Source organism: Sturnus vulgaris, chromosome 7 (assembly GCF_052056855.1).
Source record: "Sturnus vulgaris isolate bStuVul1 chromosome 7, bStuVul1.hap1, whole genome shotgun sequence".
NCBI lineage: Eukaryota > Metazoa > Chordata > Aves > Passeriformes > Sturnidae > Sturnus > Sturnus vulgaris.
Genome location: NC_142249.1, coordinates 14,246,598 through 14,267,615, shown reverse-complemented (window position 1 = coordinate 14,267,615; position 21,018 = coordinate 14,246,598). Strand labels below are relative to the sequence as shown.

Genomic DNA, 21,018 nt, shown 5'->3' with positions numbered 1-21,018 from the left:
GGGGGAGGGGAGCGGCCCCTCTGCTGGCCCTGCTGAGGGCACGGCTGGGATACAGGGTCCAGCTCTGGGCTTCTCAGTACAAGAGAGACAAGGAGTGCTGGAGAGGATGCAGCGAGGGCCACAAAGATGATCAAGGGCCTGGAGCATCTCTCTTCATGAGGAGAGACTGCGGGAGCTGGGCCTGTTCGGTCTGGAGGAGATTGTGGGGGAATCTCATGAATGCATGTAAATACCTCAAAGGCGGGTGCCAAGACGATGGTGCCAGACACTTCTCATGGCCCTCAGTGAGGAGTAACGGCCATAAACTAAAACATAAGTTCATCTCAGCTTGAGAAAGAACAGCTTTGCGTTGAGGGTGGCAGAGCACTGGAACAGGCTGCCCAGGAAGTCATGGAGTCTCCCTCTCTGGAGACATTCCAACCCCACCTGGACATGTTCCTGTGTCACCTGCTCCAAGTGACCCTGCCGTGGCAGGGGTTGGAACAGACTCGATGGTCTCCAGAGGTCCCTCCCAACCCTGACAATTCTGTCATCCACGGGCTCCCGGGCCCTTGCCCAGAGGGAGAGGCAGGAACGCTTGTGCGCGGGCTCTTCTTTCCGGGGGAAGCGGCGGGGCGGACGCGGTGCCGTGGCCATGGAGCGGCGGGAGCGGGCGGCCGTGGCCGTGGAGCGGCTGGCCGGGGTGACGCGGGAGCGCTTCCTGCGGGACATCTACCCGCGGGTACGGGCCTCTGAGCGGGACCCGCCGGAGCGGCTGGGGCTCCACGGGGACACAGGGCAAGGCAGGGTGTGTCCGGGGACCCCTCCTCAGCGGGCACGGCTGGGGCAGGCAAACCTCAGGGTTTGGGGGTGTGTGTTCCCGGAAAGGTGCCCTGATCCATTGAGGGGAATGGGAGTTTTGGAGCAAGGAGCTTCTATAGGCAGATCCTGTCTGAGCTGCTGGCAGGCTCCGACGGTGATCTCTGTAAGAGGCCATTTCCTTTGGCAGTGGTTAAAAAGTGTGATCGTTAGTTTTGTTGCTTTGTCATCTCTTGTTTTATTTTCCCCCGTCCCCCCCTTACCCCCCACCCTCTGAATTCCAATTGAAAGCAAAAGTGTCTTTCTACTTTTTGTGTGCTGGCTGGATCAAACCTGTTCGTGATTGTGAGCAGCAAGAAACCTTGAGCTTTTCTCACGAGAACATAACAGCATCACCACAGGTCACAGTCTGCACCTTAACTGTGTGGGCTTCTACACAGTTTTGTTTTGTGCTAAGTCTTGGCTAGAAGGATTAAATCTACTCCTTCATCTGGCTGGATTCCTGAATGGCCCCAGCACAAACTATAATTGGGCTATAATTGTCTTTGCCTCTCCATATCTTTCCTTACTCAACTAGGAAAGAACACGTAGTTGATAGAGAAACAGTTCCATAATTTATTGCCTTTTGTTTCAACATTAAGCATTTGATTCACAGTGCTTGTGAACAGATTAGTTGTGACCTTGTGTACTGGGTCCTGGCATTCAAATGACTTGTTTGCTTGGATTGTGATTTGAAAAATTCATTTTTCCATTTTTTTTCCATTGGATGCTTTGATCATTCACCATTGATTTTTTTTTGTTGTTGTTGTTCCTTAGAGAAAGCCAGTAGTGCTGACAGGACTGGAACTGGGCAGTTGCACCACCAAATGGACAACAGATTACTTGAGCCAAGCTGAAGGATCTAAAGAAGTAAAGATCCATGTTTCTGCAGTGCCACAGATGGATTTCCTCAGTAAGAACTTTGTGTATAGGTACTTTACTCCAAGGCCTCTTGTATTTTAAAGGCATTTGCTTGTAACTTACAGACATAGAGTGCATCTGTTTGAAGCTGAGAGTAGGAATGGGAAGATAGTTTGTGAAAACATTACATTGTGTATCAAAGGGTTGTCCTAGATTTCTCCCTCTTCTATTAATTCTGCACCCTGAATAAATACAATGAAATGAAGGGCACTTTAAAAACAGCACTTTTAAAGTGTTGTCATGAAGAAGTGTTGTATTTTGTCAGAGCACTCTTGTTGGAAGTTTGAGCCTGGCACTTGCAGCTGTTAATTAAAAATAAACCCAAATACCCTTGATATCTCCAGTCGATGACCTGGTATTTTGTTCTAGTTATATGGTGCATGCTCAATGTTACTGAATAATCTGATAATTTCTGACTCACTGTTTGTCTGATCCCCTCTGAATGCTGGTGTGTGTGTGCCAGCTGTGGTATTCCACTCCAGAAAGGTGTAACTAATTAAAATCAAGCTCCTTTCAAAGTTAGCATGTGCAGCTTTCAGAATGTTCAAACCACTGGATACCACACATTTCACCAGCTCTTTAATCTTGATGTGGGCCAGAAAAAAAACCTTGATCTCTGGAGCTTTTCTTATGTAACTGCCAGAACATTTCTTCAGAATTCATTTCATCTCAGTCATTGTACTTCAAAGATAAATGCCTTTATTTTAGCAGTCCTTTATTTTCCCCAAGTGGGAACAGGATGTTCTCAGCTTGTTCAACTTCTAAGCAGGTGGGAGTGTATGATATTGGTATAAACATGTCTCTGAGTGGAGCCTCTTTGTTCAAGGGATAAACACAAGTTACAATCATGATGCATTCTGCAGACTACATGATGAACTTTTGAATCTCTGAAATTAGCTTGTACTTGACTAACTTTGCCTTATCTCCATACTTTGTTTTCCCTGCTCTGTTTTGGTTTTTTTTTTTAGTAAGTCTTGCTGTGAGTTCATGTACAGTTGTTCTGGAGGCTTAGTTTTAGCAGGTTTGTAGACAGCCATATGGACTCTCTGATGCTCTGATGGTGTTTCATTATAGCAGGTGTCAGGACTTTTCACATACTTCACTTGAAATTCAGGAAGCTTTGACCTTTTCCACAGCAAGCCCCTCATTCTAATCTGAAGGGACAGTAAGTAGAAAGAAAATAATAGAAACTCTGAGGACTTAACATCCATTAGTTTAAACTGGTGAACATTAGTAGTACTGCAGTTCTGTTGTAAGTTGCATGCTCCTACCCCTGTTTTTGTGTTGGTTCTGGAACTCATTCAGCCAGGTTGTGACGTGCTGCAGAAATCTGAATGTTTTTCTGCTGTTTTAGCTTTGTAAGCAGGTTCATGAAGAGGTCAGATGAGTGCCAGTGCTACTGTAAGGGGGGAGATGGGGTGATTAGGTCAGATAGCAAGGGCAGAGCTGTGGTAGCACCAAAATGCTTCAGTTCAAGCTGTACTAAAGCTGTGCTCTCACTTTGTTCAGCAGCAAGTGTAAGTGGACATGATAGAACAGTTTGGCTGAAGTCAGAGCATTGGGTTGTGTTTCCTTTTCCATTGACTTCAGTGGGTTTTGTATTTGCCTATTGCAAACAAGCTTAAAATGTTTAGAGAATTGTTTTAAGTACTCTCAGATGCAAGTTCACATTCTGGTAAAAAAGATAACAGGATCAAGAAAAATTTTGCTAGAGAGTGGCTTCTTCTTAACCCTGGGTACTTGGAGGTTGCTCTGAAATGTGATGTTTACGTGTAATAATTCATTATCCAGTGACAGTGTGAGATGGTGAGCTGCATGAGTGTAACACAGAATTAACAATAATGAATACATGTCCTGTTGCTGATTGTGCTTGTGTAATCTGTATGAAAAGCTGCCATTATGTAGATATATATGTAAAAGTCCTACTGACTTCAGAGGGACCAGCTCTAATGCCCAGTGAGTCTTCTTGAATCTTCTGAAGTTGTGTTTAGTAAATTTAAGGAAAACTGCAAAGAAACATTTGAAAATATCAAGATTCCTGTGTTTTAAGAAGCTAAGAAAGCATACATTTTAAAAAAAAATCCATATAACTGAAGTACATTTTACAGATGTACAAATGAAGGTAGTCATCTGTGTTCCTGTACAAATTCATAGTAGAAAATGCATAGACATAAACACGTGCATCTTCCCTGTTGAAATTTTCTTGATGCTGAACTTTTCTGCAAATTTATAAACATGTACATAAACAAGCCTAAAAATGACACACTTAAAGAAACAGTTAAGCAATCATTGCCACAGTTTGAGTCTTAATTTCACTGTGAAAAATGTTTAGCTCTGTGTTTCAGACCATTCAGAACTCCTAAATTCAAGAGGGGTCTTAACAAAGTGTATGAACAGTTGATGGAGCCGGATTCTCAGTGGTTCATGGTGACAGGACAAGAGGCAATGGGCACAAGCTGGAACACAGGAAATTCTGTTAACCCCTTTAACACACACAGACACACACTTTTACAGTGAGGATAGTCAAACAATGGAACAAATGGAACAGGTTGCCTAGAGAGATTATGGAGTCTCCATCCTTGGAGATCCGTAAAAGTGAACTGGATGCTGTCCTGTGCAAGCTTCTGTAGTGAACCCCGCTCTTGGCAAGGGGCTTGGACTGGAGGATCTCCAGAGGTGCTTCCAGCCTCAGCTACTACAGGATTCTGTTTGAATATATATTGGAACAGTTCACTAAAACAGAGAACTTTCTAAGTGTAGGATTTGTGTCTTGGGAGAACTGTTCAAACATCTGCTGCAAACACTGATTAGTCACTATGTTAAGTTAAAGAGTACAAGAGCAGCCTATTGCACCTTCCATTATACTTGATATGGTAGGGGAGTTATTATAAATTTAGAGTTTAGAACGTGTGCTGTTACACTGATTCATGGTACAAATTCAAATATTCATATTTCAGAACTCTGCCTTTTGATGTGTTTGTACGAAGAGCAGCTGAAGTCAAGCACAAGGAGTACTTTCTTACTGAGGTAATTTCATTAGTGTCATAGTTTCTTCTCTTGGTTATTTTGCTGGTATATGGAGAGGAAAGTGATTAATTGTTATTTAAAGTCTTACTTTAGTAAAAGACTTGATCTTTAATTTAACTTTCTTGTGGCTTGATGCCAAAGGAAAAAATATGAGAAGTAATTCTTCTCAGAAGTTTTTTTGTATGTGTACAGTGTTGTTAACTTCAGTCATCCTGTTTCTCTTAATAAAAATTGCATACATGAGAAAAAAATTCCAGTATAATATTTAGAAATCAAATCTCGCTTTAGAATAACAATCATATCATTTGTGTGTTTTGCAAGAAAACGTCATGAAGATATTTTAGGATTTGATGACTGTTAAAATACAAATCCAGATATATTGTAACATAATTTGTGAGTAGCAAATGTGTGGTTATCTGTACATATCAGTGTTCAGGCTAGGGATTTTCCAGATAACTGTGACTGGCAAGAAAATAGTTTTAACTGTAGACATGCTTTTTACCTTTTATGCTGCATAGAATGCTGTAAGTTTTGAAGACAATCAAAATAGTTCTCTGTATCAGTACACTGAAGAACCTAAATAACAATCTGCATTTGCTTTGAATCTGTTCAGTAATAGCAATGCTGAAACAGTTGACTCTTCTTTCAGATAACTTATTTTTCCCATTTCTCAAGCTGAACTGCAAGGATCAGCCAAGGGCAGTATAACAAAGTAGCTGAATTTGTAGATGCCCTTTATTTGTACCATATTTTAATGAAACTCTGCATTACATAAATGAGAAAATACAAGCTCTTTGTTTAAGTGTTTTGGTAATTATTATTAAAAAACCCCAAACCATTCTCTTTTTCTGTTCTCTTCAGGATGAAAGGTACTATTTGCGATCAGTGGGTGAAGATGTTAGGAAGGTAAGTTACCGGAGATTACAGTTCTAATATTGTAAAGTTGCAATTTAGAAATACTTTTTAAGCCTGTTGTCATACAGCTTACTTAAGGTCACATAGTTTGTGAATCTGACTGGATTTAGGTCAGAGTACTTCAATGTGTCTGAAGTAGATGCTGTTGTGTGGTGTTGCATGGGAGCTGAGCTGATCACTGGAGAGTACATTGCTAAACTCCCTTTCTTTAGCTTTTGTTGTAAACTAATAGAAAAGGATTTATGCTGATCTCTTGCTCCTTCAGTGTGATTCCTAGCAGCCATGGTTAAGAGCAGCTCCCTGGCTGTTCTTATTAATGGCATTGAACAAGTCAGTGCTGAAAAGCATTGCTCATTTCAGGTGTTTGCCAATGCTGAAGTTCTAACCCTGTTTCATATGGTTGGAAATGATTGTGAAGTGCTCCCCCATTTAAACGTGCACAGATAGTTCTCTGAGTTATGCCCTTTCTGTTTCAGGATATTGCAGATATCAGGAAGCAGTTTCCTATTTTAGCAGAAGATGTTCATATTCCAGAGTATTTTGAGAAGGAACAGTTTTTCTCTAGTGTCTTCCGCATCAGCTCAGCTGGATTACAGTTATGGACACATTATGATGTAGGTATTACATGGGTTTAGCATAAAGTGTTCCAGATGGCATTACAGAGATAATACGGTGCAAATCTCTGCCAAAGATTAGAGAATAATAACAAATTTCACGTATTTTAAAATAGTGAAATGAACCACAATTAGTGGTATGGAGAACTTTAAATTTTGCATTGCTTGGGCATAATATCTTAACTGTGTTTATGTCTAATTCAGATTTGTAAGATTAAAGGATGTTTTATTTTGTTTCCCGTAACTGTTTTGAGTTTCAGTTGAAAATCTGAAACACAGTAACTTTCAACATTTTTGTCTTTAATATTGCTTTCCTTCTTTTTTTTTACTCTAATGGCCAGATTGGGATAAATTCTAGTTGTACAATACACTGCCAACTGTGCAATGATTGTAGTGGTATCTGGCTGCAATGCAATAGATTCCAAATAAGGTTGTCTTCTAACATTGTGCAGTGAGTTCTGAATAAATTTATTTATAAGATAATTCTTAATTTGAAGGTTTTATTAATTCTCTTTTTTAAGCTAATAATTAGATGAGTTGAAGTCTATATATTTGTTCACTCAACTTTTGGCTGACATCTCTCTTATTACGCTCATCCCAGGTAATGGACAACTTCTTAATCCAAGTCACAGGGAAAAAAAGAGTTGTTTTGTACAGTCCTCGAGATGCACCATATTTGTATTTATCAGGTATGCATGTCATAGGTGTCTAGTTCAGTTTGGTGATTTTAGATTTTTAGCTCACAAATGTTGCACTGTAGAAAATAATCACTAAAAGACGACTTGGTATAAAAGAAGTAATTTGTTCCTTCAACTCTGATTCTGTGTGCTTTAGTCAAAGCTAAGGAGAACAGCAGCTTTGCCTGATTATTTTCAACACCTAACTGAAGGAGTTAAAGGTTCTGTCTGGGTTCAAAATATTTTTTAAATGTCAGGAAACGTGTTTTTCGGTGTTATAATAAGGTTGCAGTTACAAAACAAATACAGACAAAAGGAGAACATCTCTTCAGTAAATGAGGGGTGCCATCAGGTTTCCCTGGTTTTGAGAAATAAACCAGTTCTAAATTTGATTCAAGAACTGCCATTTCCAGCAATATGATAATGCTTTGTTACTATTGGAAGAGTGGGAATATTTATTCACTGAAACTCTCCTAGGTACTAAATCAGAGGTGCTGGATGTGGATAACCCAGACTTGGAGAAATATCCCCTTTTTGAGAAAGCCAAGCGCTATCAATGTGTTTTGGAAGCAGGAGATGTGTTATTTATTCCAGGTAAGTAGTAAATAGTTCCTGACCATGGCATGGTATTAAAGAGTCTTGTTTCTAATTTATGATTTCTGGAGATGGTAAGAGGTTACTAAAACGTTTCTCTGTTATAAGTAGGAGCATTGAAAGATACTGGCAAAACTCATTTACTTCTTCCAACTGTACAATTAAACTAAAAACCAGTATTATATCAACCTACAAATCTTACTTTCTCTCAAGTGTACATTCTATGCTCCTGAATTTGTGTCTTAATAGATTAATACTATAAATTTACTTTCTGAAATCTGAAACAACTTCAGTGACCTGAGTTTTTTAGTGACACAATTTGAGTGAAATACCATTTCTGTTCTTCTGTAGCTCTGGGACTTAAGCACTGTGAGGCACATGATGAGAATTATGGATGGTGGAGTTATTGGGCGTTCTAAAGATTTATAATAATCTTTGGGGAATGGAAAGACAAGTTCTAATAATTTTTCTGCACAGGAAGAAAGCTGCTTCCTGGGCTGACATGATAAATTCTGCTAGTCAGGGAAAGGCATTTGAATTACTCCCAGTGAACTACTCCTCTTTACTGATTTTATTTTAACTTGTCGTGAGCTTGCAGCAGATATGGCTTATCCTGTCACTTTTACATTATCTGGGCAATATAAACAGGTCAGTAAACAAGAAGGTAAACGATTTTTAGGAAGTTATTTTTTAATAGTTTCTTAGCCTTGGACTTGTTACTTAATTTTGAACTTACCGTTATGTTTCTTCCTATGTAAGCTTTTGGTTACAATTAGATCGTTATATGTCACACTGCTGCTGATGTCAGCATCCCTGTTTTCTGTTTATGAAGTCCAGATACTTGTTTGTCTTTGCCTCTGGGTGAGCAGAGTCAAACTTGAGACACACTCAGCTCTCTTAAGACTGACTGGGGAGTATAGGGATTTTTGAGTCCAGAGAGTGGTGCTTTGTCAGCATTCTGCAGTGCATATCACTGGAAAAGAAAGATGTTTTTTGAGGAATGTGTGTGGTTATTATGAAGAAGGTAGAAGCAGCCCCTCGTCCTAACCTGAAAGAAACTTCATGTTGATTTCTCATGTTTAAAATCATGTTCATTTGAAACTTTCTATGTCTTCAGCACCTACAGGCAAATGAGATAGAATAAACACAGCATTCAGACTTTTAGCTTAAAATTCAAATATCCTAAATATATCATATTAAACTGATTCTTTAAATGTACTCAGTGAAACAAAGATGTCTTGGCTTCCTTACCACAGTCATGATGATTCAGCTGAAAAACCTCCTGCCTTCATTATGAGAAGATTAGCAACTTGCCTGAGTGACGTGGCTGATGCTGGTGGTTTACATTAATGCCTGGACAGTGTGTGCAAGGTTAGGGACTAAGTGAAAACAGATACCTGCATTTAGAGTGGAGGTGAACGAGGGAAGGTTTCTTTCTTTCATCTTGCACATGCTTATGCTTTGCTTACATTTGAGTACCTCTACACTTCAGCAGTTGTTACTTTTATGAGAAGTTATGGATCAGCATAAATGTCTTGAAGTACTTCCTAAATTTGGTACAATGCAATATATTCACATGGATATTTTTAAATAACCAGAAATATAGTAGTTTAGGCTTTTCCTCAACTAGATTTAGTTTGGGCAATTCTGACACCTGTGTGGAATCACACAGAAGTTGTGGACAGTAATATTTATTTTAGACACTGTTCTTCCTATAGCTTTGTGGTTCCATAATGTACTTTCTGAGGAATTTGGAGTGGCACTGAATGTCTTTTGGAAGCACCTTCCTGCTGAATCCTATGATAAGACGGACACTTATGGAAATAAAGATCCCATGGCAGCCTCTAGAGCTATACAGATCTTGGACAGAGCCTTGAAAACTCTTGAAGAACTACCTGAGGAATACAGGGATTTTTATGCTCGGAGAATGGTGTTACGTATCCAAGAAAAAGCCTATAGGAATGATTATGGATAAAGTGACACATTGTAATTCAGCAAGGTCCCTTGCAAGTAGAAAATTCTATGTTAGTATGGTATGGAAACTGTCCATATGTACTTACATACCCTTCCTGTGAGACCAATAATCTGTCAATAAACATTCATCTATAACAAAGTTGATCTTGTAGATTTTCTTTCTTGTTTTTCATGTGCAGTGAGGTCACAGTCTGCTTGATCTGGAGATGGTCTCTTTTCTACAATGAGACAGACATTCGCAATGCCTCCACTTGTACTTTTTTAGAATGTTCTACTTAAATTTTTCTGAACAAAAGTTTTGGTATGTAGGCTGACAGTATGTATGCTTACAAGTAACTGCACATCTTTGTGAATGTAACCTCATTAAATTTTAGGAAAGCCATAGTGGCTTCTGAGGAGGTCCAAGCAAGCCACTGGTCGTAGCTGTAATGGTCACGGTTGCTTTTCAAGTCATTACCTGGCAATTAGTGTACAGAGTTTCTTCTCCTCCTTGTAGTGAAACAGAGTGGGTATGGAAAAAAAAGCAAAAGTAACCATTTCAGGTTACACTTAGAATTGTGCAGCAGCTTGACTGCAATGTAAATTATTTACCCTTTTCCTAGCTCAAAAATGTACTACTGGGGGGAAATCTTTTTTGTCACTGCCCCAGTGCAGTCAGACAGCATTGCTGTTGCTGCAGCTGTGAAACACTTGCCACTAATGTGCCCACAAATCCATTCAGATCCAGTCCTAGTATCTGCAATGGAGTTCACAGTTGTGAAGTAGACACAGAATCAGTTGGGAGCTGTATTTGCTGTGCTCTTTGTTACCATATGAAAGGGGGTTTGCACAGCACCTTTTGGGAGCCTGTTGTTCAGGCATTGTAGAAGGTTACTTTTTCAGCAGATTGTGGTGCTTACAAAAGCCCTCTGAAATAAAGGTGGGGATCTGACAAAAAGGACAGGCTAGTCATTGTCTTTTTGAAACACCTCTGATGTTATTACTTGTGTTGTTTAGGGAATGCAGCATTTATCTGACTTAGGTCAGTCTGTTACTTCTAGCAATGTTTTTTCAGAATTGTAACTTGTCAAAAGCTCTTAGACTAAATAAATGTGTAGTGTTAAAAAAGTGCTGGAAAAAAGCTTTCATCAGAAGAGCAGGAGCTTGAACACTGTGCAGATTATTCTTCTAAACCTGTTCTTCTTGGCAGTTCAGCACAGTGAAAATAGTCTGGTACCATGTGAATGGGCACCCAGCCACCTCAATGAATAAGCATGAATGGAACCAGCCAAGCGATTCTGACGGGCATCATTGTACGTTCTGAGGGTAGAATTTAAATTTGGGATCACAAATAGGTCTCCCAAAATTTTTGTTCAGAAAGGAACAAGGATTGCTTGTGCATACTGCTGAGACAGAATCTCTCTGCCTGTTAGGCTGGGGTAACCTCTTGGCTTTGTTGGACTGGTAATGTCAAGGGCCCAGTCTGAATTGCAGAGGTGAACAGAGCATATTCTTTGTGTGTTAGGACTGAATGGAGAGGTTCAGAGAGCCTGCAGGGCTCAACAAAGCTGTGTTCCAGCATTGTGCCTGCACAGCCATCACTTTAAACTGTAACTGCCAGCACTTCTCAAGATATTGGTACAGAGAAGTAGTGTGCTGATGCCTCCTTCTGCTATTCCTCGGGTGTCCATTCTCAAAAGGAAGGCCTTAGCTTGGTATTCTCAGGCCCCTCAACACTTCAGTGTAAATTTTATCTTCATGCTGCCAACTCTAAAATTGAGCCCTTATTTAACATGGAAAGAGTTTCTTCAATTTTTTAGTAACTTCTCTAAAACAGTTGTTTTGAAATGCTATAAAAGAAGAATACAAGCATAAAAAAATTTATTTTCTGTATTTGAGTATAATCTAACTAGTGATAAAAATCTGGAAGTTATTGTGTTAAAAAATTAAGTTACTTAGTGCTTTGTAACCACTATGCAAGATGGTGTGAAGCAGGCAATAAAGTGATGAATGAATGGTGAAAGCATTAAAGGAATAACTTTCAGGTAATATATTAAGAGATTACACTTAGAAATCCATTACTGAAATCACACAAAGAATTAGAGCCACTTACATTTTGTGGATGTTTGTCTGCTACAGATCCTGCTACCGTAAAACTGATGAAACTGTGTTAACAGGTATTAGAAAAATAAACACTGACCATCTTAAGCATTCAAAGCAGCCACTTCAGTGTATTCCTAGGAGTTGGATGATGCAGACTGCCCAGGACTGAAAGATGAGTTGACAGCTACATAAAGACAGTGTGTAAAATTCAGAAGTTTAAACGTGGCCTACTGCATACCTCGAAATACTCTATAAATTTGGTGACTGAGACATTTAAAATGGAAATTCACTGCAAGTCAATACCTGGAAAAAATTATTTATTCTTAACCATATGAAATATAAAGGATGACAAATTATTTCAGATTTCATTTTTTTAATGTGCTTGCTATGGAAACACTCAAATGAAAAAATTGATGTAAAAATATTTTTCTTGTCAAACAATTAAACATACCATTAAAAATCTGCCTGTCATGGTTGTGCTGACAATTTGATGTACTTACAAGATGTTCCTCTCCAGCAGCTACACAAGTTCTAGGTTAAGTGTCGAGTTAATGCCTAATGAGAAAGGATTTGTCTTGATCACAAAGGATCAGAAATATGTTTGTAATTTTTTTTAAATATGCAGGACGAAACTATTTGTCTCATTCACACTATTCGTTTCACAAGACTTACTTGAATAAGATGAGAATGATTTTATCACAGTAGAGGTGATATTACATATGATATGATCCCAATATGCATTACTTCACAGCTTCAGAGAAATTCCTGTATACTCTTGATTCTTTTTTCCTCTCACCAAAATCTATCTTCCAAAACCTGATATCTTCCTGCAAATGATACAGCTGTTGAAGATACACATTCTGAGACAGTAGTTTTTACAAGGGATTCTCTAAGTTGGTATCACTCAATAACCAAAGATTCTGGTGTTACTTGAAGGACAGATGAAGTTTTACATTTTCTTAGACAGTTACCCAAGTTTGCAGTAATGCTGTGCATTAAGATTTTATATTTTATTTTGGGTCAGACTCTACAGTGGGGATAGATTCTGAGCTCTGGATGTAGGAATTTCTGGGAGCAACAATCTCTCTTAAGCAGCAGTCTCTTGTTCCTGAGAGCAACAAGAACAGATGACTTTGTTTCCAACAAAGTTCAGGTCTGTTCCTCCTTGTCACAGACTGAAGCCATTAACAGAACTGCTCAGCCATGTCAAACACACAGCTCCATGTGAGCTGCCACGTTCATACAAAAATGCTCAGAAGCTGTTGCCTGCAGTAATAACACAGATCATAGCAATGGACAATTTCTGCTGTGAAAACATTTGTACTTCAGCTGTCAAGCAGGACATGAACTGTTTTAAACTTCCATCACAAAACCCTAATGTACTTCTCACGATGGGGAATGGGAAAGGAAAGCCAAGCTCTGTAAGGTCTGTAAGGGATACAACAGCTTTGTGTGACACCCAGGCATAGGAGCACTGCTCAGAGCGTAAACTCTGGTGTGGGAGAAGAGCCTTGTCCTGCCCTTCAGCACTGGTCTGTCTCTCGACTGTTTTTTATGTCTTGCAGCAGTGCTTTCTTTAGAAACAACTCAGCTCTGAAGTGCCAAGTTTAACAAAAGAAACCAGCAATAATGACTCAAAGTGCTCTTTTGAGACCCTACTGAAAGAAAGAAAAATTTATTCTGAATCTCGAAGTAATGGCACCCCATTCCTTTTCAAGTACATAAAGTGTTTATGCACATGAATTAAAACCAGATAATTTATTTTTCCCTTTTTTATTACCAGTTGCTTTTCTGGTTATTTGCTTCAGTAGAACTTGGTACTTCTTGGGTTACTTGGAAACATTTAATCAAGCTCTAATGACAGGAAACACAAAGCCATCACTACCATTTAACCCACACTACACTGTATTCAAAATGACTGCCAGAATCAGTCTTCCATGGTTTCCACGGTGATGTGGAACAGCTAATCCGGTGCAAGTGGGTTTTTTTTGTCAGCAGGAGGAGTGAATTATGTTGTTAATACCAATAGAATGAAGTTAGTCAGGAACAGAACGTCTGGCACTGGAAGAGGCAGTGCCTGTCTGACACATTGGTGTTACATGATCTTGCATTACTGACTTAATGATTTCATGTTTATTCCAGTTAAAAACAGTCACCCTGCATCTGAACACAGTTAAGAGATCAACAACACCAACAGAAAGCCAGCTTTGGTCTTAGGTTCTCCATCCGCAATATTCAAATGTGTCTAAATTTTCATTAGTTATGATCATTAGAAGTAAACTTTTAAAATTTAATCTACCATCCTTAAAAGAATGAAACGAGATTTCAATATTAGATTTAAAAAGATGGTGAAGTAACTTTGAAGGTGATTTAAAGAGGCCTTCTCTCATGGACTGCAGTTTTGAGAGACCTGCCTTTGCTTTTGTATTGCACAAGGGCACCAGAGACATATTTGTGTTTGTGGATTCTGCTAGGCTGCAGTGTACCTAAAAGTATCACAACAGAGCACAGACATCCCCAAATTCTCACTGTTAATAAATTCTTTCCTGTATTAACTGATAATGTAATTTAAAATAAGCATTCAAGGTAAATGAATGGGTATACAATTAACCTCAGTGCTTCAAATTTCAGTCTGTACAAGACAACAAATATTGGTTATGTGCAGAGATGAAGTAACTGTTACAGCTCAGAAAGAGCCTCTGGAGAAAATCCGAGTGCATGCTCATGCACAATCATTTTTATCTGCGCATATCCACAGTTGTAACAGCCTAACTCCCGAACTGACTTAGCAGTCTTATTTAAAATAATTTCTATGCTTATTTAAATATATAGCACTGCTGTTACTTATCTCTATCAGCAATGATGTTTGTTTAGAAAGATAGAACAGCTTACCATAAAAGTGCTTGTGCAGAGAGGCAGCAGGATTTTATCAATGGGAGGACAGAGAAAATTGCTCCTTTCAGCCACACTAATCACCTTCCAAAATTAGGGGACAATACTGATTAATGCATCAGCATTTGCAGAGATGTGATTAAATTAGTCCTAGATGGGATTAAGTTTACCAAACTTTTTAGCACTTTAGATTCACACAAAATCATTTAAGTCTTCTGGACAATTTCACAGACTCAAGCCTTGCTTTAAAAGAATTTAGCAGTCACAGTTTAGAACACGTTAGCATGCCTCAAAATCTGAAGAATGTCTTGTCTGTTGTACCAGAAACAGGCATGAAATACAAAGAACACCAGTCATTATTAGGTTGTACTAAGGACTGTGTAATGTTGCTCACTCCATTAAAATACAGAAGTGTCTTGAACTGCACCACTACAAGCAGGAGAGCCACCAAACTTTAGGCATTTACATCTAAGCTTATTAAAAACTGCCTTTACAATTAATGTTAAAAAATGATCATATGCAAACTATGACCCATTTCACCGACACAGAAATGTCCCACCCTTGGCTGCTTCATGCCAGCTTTCCTGTGTTTGTGAGATGTTTTAAAATTACAGATTCTGACTACACCAATAAAAATCCTTGAAAAAATGTTATCAAATAAGTCTGATTTTTTAAACCAGGTCTCCACAAACACCTGATAAAGCTTAATCCACAAAACTGCACATTCCTTGTTTAATGGTTTTATACTCACATCAAAGTGGTTTCACCCATCAGAAATAGTTTATTTTCTACATAGTTCGCAAAATTTATTTTTAGCATGCTTTGTAGTGAATGACAGAGGCACATTCCAACAGAGTACTACAGCTGTTTAAAGAATGAAAAACAACCAGTCAGTTTTCCCTCCACAACACGAGGTCTCATAACAAGATTAGTTTTACAACAAAGTGCCTATTCTTCCAAGTAATGCAGCAACACTTAAGCCTATTTAACAGTTATTGTAGGCAGCCTCCATCAAACAGGTTAGTATTATTTTCATAGGACAGCCATCCAGAAACTTTTGAAGATAATGTCAATATTTTAATAGCTATTTCCAAAAGCTTGCAACAACGTAGTCCTGTTGTTTTGGCAGGCACAGAATTGTTTAGAAATTGGTCTCTGATCTGCAGTGTTATTGGATTAGGCAAGTGTTAGCACACCCAACTTAGCCTAGTCAGTCTGAAACTGAGGGAACAAAAGCAATAGAATGTTCTGGGGTTTCTGTTGGTTTACTTTCTAAAATTTTATTTTGTAAGTGGATGGTTAAACATTTTTCGAGCCATTTTGCAGGCTTTCTATTAAAGCCACTTCTTTAGGTGAGCCATATTTCCTTTACAGAAAAAAGTCCTCACATATGCTGCAAATGTTATCAAAAGGACCAAAAAGGGGAAAAAATGTTCCTTGAAACACATTAAAAAGTTGTTATAAGCCTATTAAGATGGTAATCAACAAATAGGATTGAACGAAATATCCAAGAAACAGCCTAAAATAAAAAAGCAGGTGGAACTAAATTTCAGGTTCTTTGTAATTTGTTTGCATGTTGCACTTTTATACATCAATTAAAATAGATTTCTTTTGATGACCTAGGTACATGAATCTAATTATTGGTGATAGAGTTCTCCTTCAAATTGTAAAGTACACACTATATGCATAATCCTTTCTATCGCCTTTAATATTTTGAGTGTTAAGAAAATTTTCTTAGGAGTACAACACTTTTCTCATTGTTCAGTGATCACTGATGTATAAAATTTCTGCCAAAAGTTGTCTACATGGAACCTTTTAAGTTTTAATGATGCCACCAGAAGAAAGATCACTCAAGACTTCCCTTCCACAGTGTAAGAGTCACAGGAAACAAGGAGCAGGGCAGAGATTCACTAAACCATCAAACGCAGAACCAAAGTGAATAAAATGCCTTTTATCACAACTTAGCCACAACTGTTTGTGTAATCTTCACAGTGTTTTGCTAACTTGCTTTTGTATTCCTATACATCCAGGAAATCCAATACCATTTGTCTTTAAGAATGATACTAGGCTTTGTAGATAAATGGGAAGTTACTTGCAATAGACAAGTTCCATTAATACCATCATTGCCCATCTTTCAGTATTTCTTTCTTAAGAACACTCAGGCTCGGTGTCTGAACCAGATTACATTTTTTGTATCAAATCTGGCTGGCTTTCTATTTAATTAGAGGGGTTTTTTTTTCTGTAGGAAAAATTAGGCTCCAAAAATAAGATTTTTGGATGGCTCTAGAAGCAACTACTGCAATACATTTAAAGGAGGTAATAGATTTTAAAACAGGCATTTTGAAAGAGTTAAAGTCAACACAGTCTGAATTTTTTTTATGCAACTTGTAATAGATTATGTGCTTATGGCTCAATTGTGAGCAACATCAATGCAGCAGTTACCAAGAGAAACCTTGCCCCACCCCAAGGTAGGGATGTCACCTCTTGGTGTGACAATAAAGGTAATACTGCTGGTCCTTACAGAAGTTAGCAAAGCAGCAGCAAGGTATGTTGAAACAGGAACAAGCTGCACCCTAATCAACATTCTTGGTTACTTAACATAGCTACATCAAAGTTTTCAAGCCCCCAGGTGAAATGGCTGTTGACTAGCAAATACTACACAATTAATTAATCAATCAAACCTTCGAGTGACAGAAATGGCAAGGCGCACATAAGGAAGAGAAATGCATTGGCACTATTATTCCAAAGGTGAGTACTTGTAACTCAATGAAATGTTACAAAACTGGAATATTCAATTACCTAATAAAAAAAAAATCTCAGCAAAATATATAACTAACATTCTTCTTACAATCAATTTCCTTAAGCCAAAAAAACTAACCTTACATCTGTTATTGACAAAGACCAATACATTTAACCCTGGAAGCCACTCAACTGAAGTATCTACACATCTGAAATTCTCAAGTACTTTAAAGTCCCGTTAAATGCAGTATATATGTTAGACATCCAGGACTCAAAATTCTGCCAATAGCTTAAGAATAAACATTCATATTTAACAAAAAACATATATAGGATTGTTCTTCATAACACTTTTTTTCCAGGAATCAAAAAACATCTGTTATAGTTATGGGGTCCCAATATGCCTTTTCTAAGCTACAGAAATTTATATATAGTATCTATTAGCAACACAGAACTGATTTAGTATTCTGTTTAGAAAGCATCTGCTCAAAGCTGAAAATCTAGATGACAAAATTTACAATGTTAAAGTGCTTCTACAAAGAATAAACTGTTCATATACATACAGTCTCAAAATACTTCATGAACTCTGAAATGGTTGTCTAAGGAGGGAACTTCATCACCAAAATGCAGCTGATCATTTATTTCCACACCAAATTCTTCAAGTATCTGTACAAATTTCTCATGCTCTCTCCCAATCCATGACCTCATTGTGTCAAACACTTGGTACGGTGTAACATGAGCATGAACTTCAATTCCTGTCTCTGCAAGTTCTTTCAGCATTTCAGGGTAGGTAACCCAAGTATTGCTTCCTCCCGAATGACCACCATCCAGCCAGTAAATTGCTTTTATGTTTTTTAAGAAGGCATCTGTATTCTTGTCTTTTTTTGCTTCCTTCAGCTCATAAAGCAGCTGGTTCAAAACCACACAGCCTTTACTGAAGCCAATCAAAGTAAACGATGCTGCCCCTACAGCAGATGGTACCATGAAGTTCACAGCAGAATTATTAGAGCATTCACAATCTCTCTCCCTTTCTTTGGATGAGCAGCCATTTGTTGTAGGAACAGACTGTGGCTGTGATTTACAAGCAGCTATTTTTGCATCCTTGCTGACACCATGCACACTTTTCTGGGACAGCAGAATATTCTGAGAGAGTCTGAATGCATTAACTAGCAAAGCATGGAGATGCTTGAAAGCTCCAAAGTCAGTGCTGTGCTCTGGTGCTCCAAACATGTTACTTGTCACAAAATTGTCATAACAACTGAATTTGTGCAGGTGCATTCGAGAACATTTTATGACCCAAATAAAGCTATTGGGGAACCGGCGAGCAAGTATGGTAGCAACATTTTCAAAACTCCAGTGCTCCCACTGAAAGTTTTCTGGGTGGCAAGACATGATGTCATGATAGTTCTGAAAAATTAAAAGAAAAAAAAAAAAAAGATGCATTACTACATTGTGAAAATATTCAGCTCCAATGCACTCATATTTATAAGAAACGACTGTAAAAGAAAAACATGCATTAGAGGCTCTCACTTTTTAGGTTTGCAGAACAAAAGAACATTAAAGAAACTGATGTATTTCGATTTGCTTACTTTTTTTTTAACCACATTGTTAATACCCCCAAGAGAAATACAATAAAATCAGGACATGAAAATATTCACAGTTTTTGTGGACTTCATACAAAAAGAAAATTAAAGTACTATTCAACCTAGCATTATACAGAATACATAATTTTACTGTATTATCTCCATGTACAGAAATACTGATTATCTTATCATAAAACAAAAACAGACTTAAAACATTGTAGCAAGTTTTCTGGATTTTATACAGAAACAAAAATATCCCCTCTCATTCAGCTGTAGGAAATTTTTATTGCCTTATTCACATCCATAGAGGGCATAGATGGAAAGAAATTAACCCCCAAGTCATGAATGAACCTCATGTCTGAAATCTTAATGGCAAAGAATACTAGTTCCTTCATTTTACTAAGGAATAATAAAGCCATATGCAAGAATGGCAATCAGATTAAGTCTTTGTAGGCCATCCTAATCCTTAAAATAAAAACACACAAAATTCTCTATCTTTACCTGACAGAAGGGAAAATCTTTTCCCTTGAAGAAGGCAGCACTACCCCTGTTTTTGAGAAGCATTAATGACAATTGAGATTAGCTGGCTACTAGAGCATGTTATGTTAGAGAAGTCGACCACATACTCAGGACAGCACTTGAGAGTCTCTGCCAACTCAAGAGAGCACAAGGGTCTCCTCAGGAAAGGCTGGGAAAGCCTCAGTGCCTGTGGAATTCCCAAAGGGCAGTGTCTGGGACGGCCACACACCTGCACAGAGACACAGTGCTCTGCCTGGGGAGGACAAACGGGCCCCTCAGGGTCTCGCTGCCTTGTCTCCATTGACACTACCTGCCCATCCCTGTCACAAATGTCACCCTCAGGCAGTGTTACCGGGCGGGAGTGAGTCCAGAGAAGGGCAATGGAGCTGGTGAAGAAGGGGCTGGAGCACAAGTCCTGTGAGGAGCGGCTGAGGGAGCTGGGGGTGTCCAGCCTGGAGACGAGCAGGATCAGGGAGAGCCCTCATTGCTCTCTACAAGCCCCGGGAAGGAGCTGTAGCCGGGGGGCCGGTCTCTTCTCCCGGGCGACAAGAGGACATAGTTTTAGGATGTGCCGGGAGAGGTTTACGTTGGACATTAGGAAGCATCCTTCACAGAAAGGGTAATTATATTTTGGAATACAATGTCCAGGAGGCGGTGGAGTCACCGTTCCTGGAGGTATTGAAGGAAAGGCTGGACAAGACAGCGCCAGGGTCTAGTTGACGTGGTTAGACTCAATGATCTCCAACCTAAGGGATTGATTCTGTGAACACGACTCTTCTCCTCTCCACCTGTGCTCCAGCTCAGCTTTCCGGAGGGCCCATTCCCGCTCCGTGTGCCCGGCCGTGCGGGGCAGCGAGGGGCGATGCCCGCCCGCGCAGCCCTTCCGGGGACGCGTCCCTCCGGCGCCGCTTCCCCGCTCCCGCCCCGCGCCCGCTCCTCCGCCCGCAGCCGCACGCCGTACCTGCACGTCCCCCGGGAAGTACACGACGTGGTGCTGCGGCGACGGGGCCGGGCCGCGCGGGGCCGGCGGCGGCAGCAGCAGCAGCTCGTTGGTGCGGTGCGGCTCGGCGCCCGGCACCTCGGGCAGCCGCAGCCACGGCGGGCTCAGCCGCGCCGCGGAGATACCCCCGCCGCCGCCCGCGGGCCCCGCCGGCGCCCCGCAGAGGCTCATGGCGCTGCCCAGGCACAGCGCGGCGGGGCCGGCGAGCCCCCGCAGCAGCGCGACGGCGGCGGCGGCCGAGCAGCAGCGCCGGCTCATGGGAGCGCCGCTCCGCGCCCCGCGCACCGTGCGCTGCGCCTGCGCGCCACCCGCGCCCCGCCCACCGGGCCGGCCCGCGGCCCCCTGCGGAGGGACCCGGCAGGGGGCGTCGCGCGTGTGCCCGCCCCGCGGTGACGTCACGAGGCAGTTCGAAAAGCGGCGGCGGGAAGCGCGCGCGGCCGCGAGGCAGCAGGTGCGCTCGCGCCGCCTCGGGCGCTGCCTGAGCCCCCAAATCCTGAGGGGAGCCGGGGCACGAGCGGCCTTGGGATGGGGGAGCGGCCCCGCAAAGCGTCCTCTGCAGGGCAGTAAAACCCCGCAGGGGGTGCCTGTACCAGTTACAGCACTAGGAGGGATCTAGCGCTCCACGTGGAGCAGTTAATTTCCAAACT

The 21,018-nt window shown here is 40.4% G+C and overlaps 2 protein-coding genes across 4 annotated transcripts; one reads left to right on the top strand and one right to left on the bottom strand.

The window, feature by feature from the left end:
- The first annotated feature begins 19 nt into the window (after positions 1–19).
- TYW5 (tRNA-yW synthesizing protein 5) lies at positions 20–9,698 on the top strand. 3 transcript variants are annotated; one of them, XM_088167828.1, is made up of 8 exons: positions 20–225; positions 1,615–1,769; positions 4,716–4,785; positions 5,647–5,691; positions 6,177–6,314; positions 6,916–7,003; positions 7,469–7,585; positions 9,304–9,698. In XM_088167828.1, exons 1-8 carry the CDS (start codon positions 220–222, stop codon positions 9,558–9,560), a joined length of 876 nt encoding a protein of 291 aa, XP_088023954.1. In that variant the 5' UTR covers positions 20–219; the 3' UTR covers positions 9,561–9,698. The 3 variants fall into 3 exon arrangements, with proteins under 3 accessions (XP_088023954.1, XP_014734966.2, XP_088023953.1); XM_014879480.2 differs by lacking the exon at positions 20–225 and adding an exon at positions 573–721; XM_088167827.1 differs by lacking the exon at positions 20–225 and adding an exon at positions 620–787.
- A 5,596-nt stretch (positions 9,699–15,294) lies between these two features.
- Positions 15,295–20,629, bottom strand: C7H2orf69 (chromosome 7 C2orf69 homolog). The gene is made up of 2 exons (XM_014879387.2): positions 20,333–20,629; positions 15,295–18,676 (listed from the first exon to the last, which is right to left on the bottom strand). The coding sequence occupies exons 1-2, from the start codon at positions 20,627–20,629 to the stop codon at positions 17,837–17,839; spliced, it is 1,137 nt and encodes a 378-aa protein (XP_014734873.1). The 3' UTR covers positions 15,295–17,836.
- Between the last annotated feature and the right edge of the window lie 389 nt (positions 20,630–21,018).

What these genes read in the sequence shown, in the direction of transcription:
- TYW5 (XM_088167827.1), top strand. Translation starts at nt 635, where the DNA reads ATGGAGCGGCGGGAGCGGGCGGCCGTGGCCGTGGAGCGGCTGGCCGGG. An exon ending in AGGAGTACTTTCTTACTGAG is followed by an intron (nt 4,786 to 5,646) that starts GTAATTTCATTA and finishes TGTTCTCTTCAG; the next exon opens with GATGAAAGGTACTATTTGCG. An exon ending in AGATGTGTTATTTATTCCAG is followed by an intron (nt 7,586 to 9,303) that starts GTAAGTAGTAAA and finishes TTCTTCCTATAG; the next exon opens with CTTTGTGGTTCCATAATGTA.
- C7H2orf69 (XM_014879387.2), bottom strand. Translation starts at nt 20,629, where the DNA reads ATGAGCCGGCGCTGCTGCTCGGCCGCCGCCGCCGTCGCGCTGCTGCGG. An exon ending in ACTTCCCGGGGGACGTGCAG is followed by an intron (nt 18,677 to 20,332) that starts GTACGGCGTGCG and finishes TTAATTTTTCAG; the next exon opens with AACTATCATGACATCATGTC.